Raw genomic sequence first — 10921 nt, forward strand, 5'->3', positions numbered from 1 at the left:
TCTTTCTTTCTTTCTTTCTTTCTTTCTTTCTTTCTTTCTTTCTTTCTTTCTTTCTTTCTTTCTTTCTTTCTTTCTTTCTTTCTTTCTTTCCTTTCAAGCTCCTTTGATCCAAAGATCTTGAGTGACTAAAAAGGAGCTTTTATTTCTTTAAGGAAAATATGGTGGAGAAATACTTGGTCACAATCAGCATAGTACTTGGATCTCTATCCATAGATAAGAGACTATGATATGGTAGAAGGTAATTTTGTTAAAATAGGGGCAATCCATAGCTCACAACAGAAATTATAATAAAGGCATTCCAGCATCACATGGGACAAGGAGTCAACCCTTTTCGGGCCGCATTGGCAAAGCCTGTCCAAATAAAGCATCTCCCATACAGGACGGCTGAAGGGGCAGCATTCAAACGTGCAAGGATAAATGCTCTACAGTTATGAGGGACTGTTAGAAATTTTAGATGGTCTGGGATGGTTGGAGATGGAAAGATGCCAAAAAACTGCCAACCACACAGACTCCTAGAAATCAAATGAATGGCTACGGTTCAAACCTTGACACGAAGATTTCCCAAACTACTCAATCCCCACATTATATGCCTGATTTTATTTTATAATACTTGCTTCCCCAGAATACTTGGTGATTTACAGTTCATAAAAACAAAAACAGGAAAGAAAGAAAGACCACTGAATTATAAGCTCTCTATGTTGGGATAGAATGGCTAAATTTTATTTTTTCTTTTCTGTTTTGCATTCCTGTCTGTCAATCTAAGCTCCTTCAAAACCAACATCATACGTGGCAAAAATATGTTGTACTTTTTTTGGGCACAGAAGTTTCAAGGAGATTTTTTTTGGGGGGGTATTTATTGAGTTTTTACGCTGTTAAACCTGTTCCACTGTCATGTCGTTGAGAAGCAAAATGGAAAAAGAACAAACACTGCCACATTTAAAAATAAACGCCTTGCTTAAAAAACAAAAACACACCCTTATTCCATCTACCCCCCTCCCCCCCATGAGGATATCCCTTCTCCAAACAATCCATGTTGCTGCTCTGGCCACAGGCTGGACTGCCTCCACTGATTTCAGCTAGCCAGACAGTGCCATTTCTCTTTTGGGTACGCATTCTTTAAAGGTGGCTTACTTCCCTCGCCACACAAACACTCATAATTTGCCCCGACTTCAATGAAACGTCATACCTTTATTATTACACGATGGGATTTTCACAGACCCTTGGAACGTATGTGAATTTTTGACAGAATATAAACCGGAAGAGAGGAACATTAGCTTTAAGTTTGTGTAACTTCTACAATTTGGCCATTTTAAACAGGATTTTTAAAAATTGTCCCCCCCCCCCCAAAAAAAACACACAGCTTGGACAGATTCTGCATGCCACATTTCAGACAGACAGAGGGGCAAACGATCTTGACTTCACGACAGGCTGCCAAGTATTATAAACGGTCTCATCTATTTTATTTGTAGCCTGCTGTGCTGAGACTCAGGGCTGATTACATCATCAAAATAATGCAGCCTACACTCTCATGGCTGAATAATAAAGAGATTCAACAGCAGTAATGACCAATTATGAGGCTCTGCTCAGCGTATATTTACCATCATGCCATACAGTGGAAGTTGTCCGTGGACTTTAAATTGATTTGAAGCAGTCAGGCCCCTGCTTGTGTATAGCAAGACATCATTGAACTGAAAAAGGATGGGGGAAAGCACAAATTAACACTCTGTCAAAAGGTGCTGTGCTGGGACCCCACCAAGGAGATATGTGCTCCAGTGTCTCCCCAAAAGTCTCTTACCACCCAAGGGCGCTCTCTCTCTCTCTCTCTCCCCCCAGGTGCAGGAGGCTACCACGTACCTCCTTCCTGGCCTGCGACAGATCCTTTTATAAGGGCCAGGCAGCTTTGCCCCCCCACCTTCCTGGGATCGCTGGCCCACTGTGAGGCTGCTGTAACGGGATACCTTCCCCCTTCTGCTTCCCTGTTGATTCAGCTGCCACTGACTGCCTCTGCTCCCAGTTCTCCCTGCCCCATACTGTCTGGCCAGGCCCAAAGAGGGTGAGGCCCAGAAGCAGAGGCACACCCTGATGGAGCTGCCCTGCCCAAGGGATGGGGAGAGTAGCCACATGTCATCTCAGCCCTGAAGTGCTGAACAGCCCCCACGGCCTGGCCCAAGCAGAGCAAGAGGCTGCATCAGTTCCAGGTGAACTAGGCAGTGGCTGGCCTCATGTTGAGGGCATGTGTGGGGAAAGCAGTGTGTGTGTGTGTGTGTTAGGTGTGTAGAAGACACACACTGGCTGACAAAAGCTGTCTTGTACCAAGATGCACCACTTGTCCATCTTGTCCAATACAGTCTACTTCACCTGGAAGCGGCTTCTCACAGACTCACACACAAGTTTCCCCCAGTCTTGCAATCAGAAATTCTTTTTAACAGAGATGGCTAGAACAGAGCCTCGGATTTCTCTGCAAGCAAAGCATGTGTTTTGCCACACAGGCCCAAGGCCCTTACTGGTTTTAAAAAATAAATAAATCAGGTTTAAGACTGAACCTCAAGGTGGCCATCTAAAAAGCGCAGGGAAAAAAATGCAGATACCAGGTATGGTATTCAGCAACCAGCCTCACATGTCTTTACATTTAATCGAAGGTTAGGCACAACCACTGATAGAAAACTCAGGCGAAAACCTTCTCCTCCATGTAGGAGAACGCATTGCACTCTTGCTCGGCTTTCTTTCCCATCTGCACCCCTCCTGTGCAATTTCCCCTTTGCCATTTTGTGTATTTACTACCCAGTTGTTTTTAATTATACGCAATTGCAAGCCATTTCTGTCACTTACCAGGAAGAACATCCGCTGCTGTAAGCCTTTTCCAGACAACTTACTGAGGCTGCCCAATCTAATAAATTCCTGTGTAGGAAGAAACAGACACAAGACATGAAATGTCAGTGGTCTTTTCAAACATCTGGCTCGAAGTCTGGGAGTCATTACTGTTGCATCGCTGACTTCATTCTGTCAGTGGCTCAGGCCTGCCTGTTCCTTTCCACTACATTTAGGTGATGTTCAGCCAAGCCGGTTCTGCCTGCCTTCTTCTTTAAGAGCTCCTTCCGACCTTTACAGTGTGGGAACTGCTGTAGCAAATAACCTACTCCTGCCTCCAGTAACGTCAACAACTCAACGATCAGATGGGCGGAGCCTGTGACATAGCTGCTTTCCCACAATATTTACTTATTTAGTGCATCTGTATCCTACCGTTCCTCAAAAGGAACTCAGGGCGGCATACGTGGTTCTCTCCTCCTCCATTTTACCCTCACAATGACCCCATGAGGTAAGTTAGGCTGAGGTTAGACTGGCTCAAAGTTGCCCAGTGAGCTTCATGGCAGAATGGGGATTTGAACCCGGATCTCCCAGATCACAGCCTGACACTTTAACAAGAAGAAGAGGTTGGATTTATACCCCGCCCTTCCCTACCCAAAGGAGTCTCAGAGCGGCTTACAATCCCCTTCCTCTCCCCACAACCTGTACGCAATGCTCTGTCCTTAATTCTCCCTTGGTGTACCAGAATTCTTAGAACTGCTGTAAACGACTCCTTCCCAACAGTCACACAATCCAACAGAACAGCTCCCAACAGCACAATGCCCCTTTCTCCCTCAGTTCCAGAATTCATTGGTGTGAGATCGTAGCAGGGCAGGTGGGAGGGAATGTGCGCCTGCACAGAAGACCTTGATGAACATCAGTTACAGGTAAGTGCAACCCTGTTTTCATCTTCATCTTTTGTGCAGTCCCACATTGGGATTTTAGCAAGCTCACCGCTCAGGAGGCAGGACGAGTTCATCACATGGCACTTCACTGAAACACAGATTGTAATACAGCTTTGCCCAGTGATGCTTCCCTTCAGGCATCCAGATCCAGCGCACAGTGTCTTACAAATGTGTCAGCAGACGACCATGTCACGGCTCCGCAGATCTCCTTCAATGGAACTCCCCTGAGGAAGGCCGCTGATGATCCCTGGGCCCTAGTCGAGTGTGCGTGCATTATTAATGGACAAGGTACTCCTGCCTTCGGGTAACACAATTTTATCGCTGAAACAATCCATTTGAATAATGTCTGTGATGAAGTCTTTTGAAACTCCCGCATAACAAACAGATAAAGGCTTATCTTTCCTAAGAAACTCTGTCCTATCTAAGTAAAACAATATTGCCCTTCTAACATCAAGTGTATGCAGCCCTTTTTTTCTGCCTCCTAATCAGGTGTGGGGAAGAACGCTGGTAAGATAACTTCTTGAGTCAAATGAAATCGCCACTTGCTTTCACTGGCATGAGTCAGGACCCAGTACTTCCCTGTTTGTTCAGGTAAATACATGGCTGAAGTGTTGTGCATTTGAATCAGCACCGATTTTCCCTGTAAGGTATCTGTAAAAGAAGTTAGGGCATGTTTAATCGCTCTTAATTACAGAATATTTATATGGAGTTCTCTCTCCCCTTGATGCTATCTGCCCTGAACCAGCTGGTCACAACAATGAGGCATGTGTAGTTACCACCACTTAATGGGAATTAAAACCAAATGATGCAGTCACAAACAGATATTGCTCATCTGTCCACCGAGATAATGTTCTGGTCACCTTTCTAGGGATAGAGAACTTCTTGTGTTGGGAATCTAGCAAGGGAAAGAACTGCTATTGTAGAGGTCATTAGGCCTAACAAACGCTGTATAGAACGTGCAATCTGAAAACGGTTTGCCCTGAAGCGTCTTTAATGACTGGTAGGTAGGTAGGACTCCTTTTCCTAACTTCACATCTAGAATTGAGCCAATAAACTGAACCTTTTGTATCCCTTCCAATTAAGAATTCCAGTTTATCACTAAACCCAACCCTTCATGTGTATCAGTAACCAATCTTAAATCATCTTCCAACTGCTCTCTAGATGTAGCTACAACCAACCGGTTATCTAAAAAGGGATATATGGTGCAGCCCCTCAAACATAAGTGGGCCACAATCACTGCCATGCATTTTGTGAATGCTCTCGGTGCAGTTGCCAACCTGAATGATAACACAGTGTATTGAAATACTCTCCCCACGTATTTGAATCTCAGGTATTTCCTATGCTCCTTATGTATTGCAATATGAAAATATGTGTCCTTCAGGTCTAATACTGCAAACCATAACTCTTTCCTCAGTAATTGTAACACTTGCATCAACGATGTCATACAAAATTTAGACATCTTCAAGAATTTGTTTTGCATCTTTAAATCTAAGATTGGTCTATTTCCCCGGGTCTTTCTTCTGTACTAGAAAGAAATGGGAGTGAAACCCAGAGGGCTCACCTGGGGTATCTGTTACTTCTAACACCCCTTTAAGCATAAGCTGATGTACTTCCTCTTGCAAATGGGGGAGTATATTATCCACAGCTTTACCCACTTGTTGTGTTTTGGGTAATGAATTAAACTCTAACCCTTCCTAACAATACTAAGTACCCGTATTTATCCACTGTAACAGAACACCAGACTTCAAAACAAGCCATCAATCTGTTTAAAAAGCTCGTGTGATTTATCAGAGTCATGCTGCAGCAGTCAGGATGCTCCTTTGCCCTGAGAGTGCAGCTCCTTCTTGCCCTGTCCCTGGGCAGGTTTCAGCCTAGCCGGCTGCCTTCGTCTTCCAAACTGCTGCTGTTGCTGGGAAAACCTATGGACAGGATACGCTGATGGGTTTTGACAGCAGGGCCTCCAATCTCTGCAGTATGACTACCACGGTTGCTTCTAATAGGACAGCTGGTCCCGATGATGTCACCCCCCAATGATTCCGCTGTTCGACGGTTCGTTTTAATCTTCGTCAAAGTCTCGTCGGTCTTTTCCGAAAATAAAAGTACTACCTTCAAAGGGGAGATCTTCCCCCCCTCTGGCGTGTATCCACTAGCAGCGCAGTGGATCCCAGCCATGCATAACACAACAGATGTAGTCATGGCTCTCACTGAAGTCTCAGCTGAGTGTCTACTCGTGTTAATCAGCTGCTTTGATAACTTCAGGGCTTCTGCTTGAATAATCTAAGTAGGGAAATTTTTTCTCAAAGTAAATAAATTTTCCCCAAAGAAACAGTTGGTACCCTGCCATGATGGCAAGATAATTGGACATTCGGTGGTCTAGAAGAGTACATTTTTCATCCCATCGCATCTAGCTTCCTCCCTTCTTTATCCACCGGTGCAGCATGATAGCTTTGCTGCCCCCTTGGCTGCATCTCCTCCGTTACCAAGGATGACGACGGGGGGGATGTGTACCTAAGTAGGTACAGTTATCCTGTTTTACTCTATAAAAATTCTCTGTGTGCTGTGATGTAGCTGGCACACAGTTTTACTCCATAACTCTCCTGCCATCTCTGAGAACCCCTCTAACACGGGAAAAAGGACCACTCCTGGTGACTCAGACTATAGATGTGACAAGATTTTATCCTTTGGATGCTGAGATGTAGTGGAGGCGTCAATCTCCAATGCCTTTGGCATACGAAGCACCTGTCCTGCATATAGCCTGAGATCTTCTGAAGATGACGAGGATGACACATCACCCAGCCTCTCTTCAGGAACTGGTTCCTATGGAGCGTCAGATCCTCTATCTGGAAAAAAAAGATGACATAATTTTCATTTGACTCCTCATCTAGGTCAAATGTTGGGTCCAGGGATCTTGGTCCATGTGGACATGCAAACCGTGCTGCTACAGAAACCCCTGGAGGGCAACAGGTACTCAGCTATTCCATTCCTGGAGTTATTTTGTTATATAGACTCCAGTTTTTCAGGTAGTATGGGGCCATGCAGTAAGGCCATGGTGACACAGGTGGAGCAGCTGCTGTCCACGGAGCTGATCATGCCGGTCTCCAACGGAGGGACTGGATCCATTCAGATCTCTCCTTCTGACAGTGACAGTTCTGGGGAGGATGATCTGACCATCGGCGTTCCAGGCAGAGGCTCAGGCGATAAGTTCCCTCTCCCCTCTTTGTTCCTTACTTGGAGCCGACAGCATGGTGATGTTTAACTCCTGGCTTCCCGCTCTCTCTCTGCTTCCTTTTGCTCTTCACCCTCTTGGCCAGTGGCTCCGAGAGACTTCTTGGCACGGAAGGGGATCTGGAGCGAACAGTGGCTGAGGCTTTATCTCTGCTCTGGGCCGATGGAACTGATTTCGTGGAGATGACAGATGGAGCCTTTGATCTTTCAGCAGCTTGAGCAGCCTCGTCCAGCATCTCTGAAGCCTATAGGGCGTTTTCCCTCATAATGCCGCTTTCAGTTTAGATGCTCTTTCAGAGTGGGCCTTATTTGTAAATTGCTGACAAACTTTGCAGTTTGACACCTGGTGGCCTTCGCCCAGGCATAACACGCACAGACCATGTTCATCTGCCTGTGCCATCGCTGCTCCATATTGGGCACATTTCTTAAACAAGCTCTTCTGAGCCATTAGAGAATCTGATCTCTCTCTCTCTCTTTGCATTGCAACAGCCAAGCTCTGGAGGGATTTCTTCCCGTAATTCTGCTCTTTAGGAACAGTTAGTCAATTTCCTTCTTAACTGATACAATGTATCCTGAACGCTAGAAGACAGACCTACTCCGTCACAGCCAAGAAGGAACTGAGGGAGAAAGGGCCTTTGTGCCGTTGGATTGTGTGACCGTTGGGAGTCATTTACAACAGTTCCAATGGGCACGCGGATGCCCCTAAGGAGTCTAAGCTGGAAGAAGATCTGCCGTGGCAAGGCTGCACGTGCCCAGTCCCCAATGTGTGCCTGCACAGAAGATGAACAGGAAATATCTAACTGAAAATATATTTTGTGATCCAGAACGTTAGAAATACCACAGTGACAGTATCTACCTCTGCCTTGTGCATTGATTCTGCTAGGCTAGGTATCAGTGACTGGTGCAGCAGACTCCACCCTTCCTTTTTAACACTATGGGAAATTAGGATCCTCATTACATGAGATGTATGACATGAGTCGGGTTGGGCATCCCCCTATCTCACCTGCACTCGTTTGTATGACGGGACTCACCTTAAAAAGTGCTGTAGAACCTGATTCTGCTCCAGAGCTTGGTATGGGCAGGAGGGGGCTTCAGCCCTCCATCCCATGCTGTTTTCCTGAGAAAAAAATGGCTGCTGGGGGGGTGCCTGTTTGTCCCATTGCTGGGGTCCATGACCGCAGGGCAAACGGCCTCCATGAGGCCATTTTTGCTTGCACGAACGGTGTGGGAGTGAAAGCTGAAGCCCCTCCTCCTGCCATATCACATTTCGGGCAGAATCGGGCTCTACAGCACTTTTTAAGGTGAGTCCCCTGTCATACATGGGGGTGCAAGTCAGCTAGGGGGATGCCCAACCTGATTTGCATTGCATGACCTAGGGCTCTAATTCAGAGTGCCAGTCGTCCACAAAACAAGGCATGGGTCAGCCAATGGTGAGTCCCAACGTACTGCCTGAACAATGCAGGCAGCCACTTGCACCAACTGCTCCCCCCCATGAAACTATACCCAAATTCCCCTCTTCACATAGGACTAGGCCACAGAGATAAGTACTGCATAAAAATAAATAACATGCAATTTTATCAGCATCACCATCATTATTGCTGTTGTCATAGTTTCTGGGGCTGGTTTGAAACAGCCCAGGGAAAACTGGTGAAAAACAGATTAAGTTTTCTTAGACCTGCACACCACTAAAATGAGCAGAACCACCATGTCACCTTTTTAGGACAGAGATGAGATGAGACCAGATGAGAAAGTCTCCAGCAGCTGGAAGAATTTAATCAAGAAAATGGACTGTCCCCACAGACAATTTCCAGACAGGTTTTTTGCTCAATCTTGTGGAATTCTCTGCCTGCAACAGTTCCTTTCCAGCACTGGTTTTTGTTCACAATGCTCCCACAAACCCCATTAAATTCCAGCAGAACAGCAATTTTGGGTCCCATCCATTATGTAGTAAGACTGGTGACCAAACGTTTGTGCAGTTTTCCCACATCAAGAAGTTCCTGTTTCTTAAAAACTAACATGATAGAAAGCAGAATTCTATGGTTGGGTTTCCTAAGGTAGCAATTTTCTGGGAACTGAGAGGCATTCTTACACATAGGAAACACGGAGCGTACCATCTGCCACTTACATTTTGAAGTGGCATAGTCCTAGAAGAACTAGACTATTGTAAGTAAACAAAAAGAGTAAATCGGCTCCTTTGAGAGCAATCAAGGGCAAAGGCGTCAAAAGAACTGATAGTTTATTTACTTACTTATTTAATTTGTAACCCACCTTTCCCCCCAACGGGGACCCAAAGTGGCTTAGATCATTTCTCTCCTTCATTTTGCCCTCGCAACAACCCTGTGAGGTAGGTTAGGCTGAGAGTGTGTGTCTGGCCCAGGGTCCCCCAGCACTGTGATCCACCACCCCCTTGACTTCCCCAACATACTCGCAGAAGCACATTCCCACGGCTTTATATTATTTCTATATTTATAATTAAAAAGCACAGAACATTTTTTTTTAAAAAAAGGTGAACCTTTTCCCATCTCAGAAGTGTTCAAAGTTTTAAAGAGCACCATTCCCTGAACGTGTTTTTTATCCAAAATCGACTACTTACCCTTCCTGGAATCACCAGACTGTCGATGCCGATCAAATCTTTCTTCAATTCGTGCAGTTTCTGGAAATTTTCCATCTTCAGCATACTACTGTGGAGCTGAGCCACCATCTCGGAGATCTCTGCCAGAGCAGCTGCGCAACGTAAAACACACCCCCACCCAAAGGATTTCAGACTTTATGCATGGGAGCTGGTGGGTTGCATTCAAACGGATCCCACTTGCCCAGATGTCTCCTGGACTGCCCATGTTAAGAGCCTGCACTATAATTATTTTGGCATTTTTTTGGCACTCGTGCCAGGAAGACATAGCGACTACTGGGGTGTGGAGGACATCCAGAGAAGTGGCTTGAGAGCCTGCCTCTGCCTCCCGGCCCTGGTATTCTTTGGAGGCCTCCCAACCAAACACCTGCCAGGGCCGGCCCTGCTTAGCTTCTGAGATCTGATGAGATCACGCTTGCCTGGGCTATCCATGTCAGGGCAGTCTGCACTGTAATTTTTGTGAGCTCTAAAACAGAATAGTTGCAGGTGGTAGACTGGAAGTACTGCAACTCGAATAGCTAAGATCTCAATTGGAAGTACTGCAACTCGAATAGCTAAGATCTCAATTGGAAGTACTGCAACTCGAATAGCTAAGATCTCAATTGGAAGTACTGCAACTCGAATAGCTAAGATCTCAATTGGAAGTACTGCAACTCGAATAGCTAAGATCTCAATTGGAAGTACTGCAACTCGAATAGCTAAGATCTCAATTGGAAGTACTGCAACTCGAATAGCTAAGATCTCAATGGAGTGCCTTTTTTAAATCGTATGGAAATGGTATGCACCTGTTGTATCCCCAGCTACATATCTCCACTGCTCTTTTAGGATGCCCGCTAGTGTGACAGTGGCTCCGCATTATTCAAAAGCTCTGCAGCATCAAGAGACAGCCACCACCTAAGGCGAAAACCTAGGGTTGGATCCCCGTGAGTCCATTCCCCACAGTTCTCCTCCCAACACAGAATGATTTCCTTCAACAAAGAAAGACATTTCCTCATCGGGGGAGCCTTTCTCCATCACCAAACATCATTCTCAATTGGAGAAAGTTTTTCTCTGTTGGAGGACGACTTAGTAGAAGACTATCATAAGACCTAATTCGGTGGAAGGGAGTCATAGGATCTAACCCAGGGGTGGCCATACTGCAGTTCGGGAGCCTCATGTGGCTCTTTCACACAGTCTAATTTAATGTTAATAAAAAGCAAATTTGCATATTTCCCACTAAAAATGTGTGTGGAATATTTGTTCATGTCTTGTGGCTCTCAAACATCTAATGTTTATTCTGTGTGACTGTTATGTTAAGCAAGCTTGGTCACCCATGATC

At 45.5% G+C, this 10921-nt stretch overlaps 1 protein-coding gene across 1 annotated transcript in view; it reads right to left on the minus strand.

Annotated features, from left to right (window-relative positions):
- FARP1 (FERM, ARH/RhoGEF and pleckstrin domain protein 1) overlaps positions 1-10921 on the minus strand; it is a 121683-nt gene that overhangs the window by 9988 nt on the left and 100774 nt on the right. The window contains exons 22-24 of the mRNA XM_015415097.1: positions 9568-9698; positions 2830-2898; positions 1599-1688 (exon numbers count right to left, since the gene is read on the minus strand). Of these exons, the coding sequence (XP_015270583.1) occupies positions 1599-1688; positions 2830-2898; positions 9568-9698 (290 nt within the window). The remainder of the gene's footprint in view (positions 1-1598; positions 1689-2829; positions 2899-9567; positions 9699-10921) is intronic.

The sequence above is a fragment of the Gekko japonicus genome, unplaced genomic scaffold (genome assembly GCF_001447785.1).
Source record: "Gekko japonicus isolate JY-2015 unplaced genomic scaffold, Gekko_japonicus_V1.1 scaffold52, whole genome shotgun sequence".
In the NCBI taxonomy this organism is placed as follows: domain Eukaryota; kingdom Metazoa; phylum Chordata; class Lepidosauria; order Squamata; family Gekkonidae; genus Gekko; species Gekko japonicus.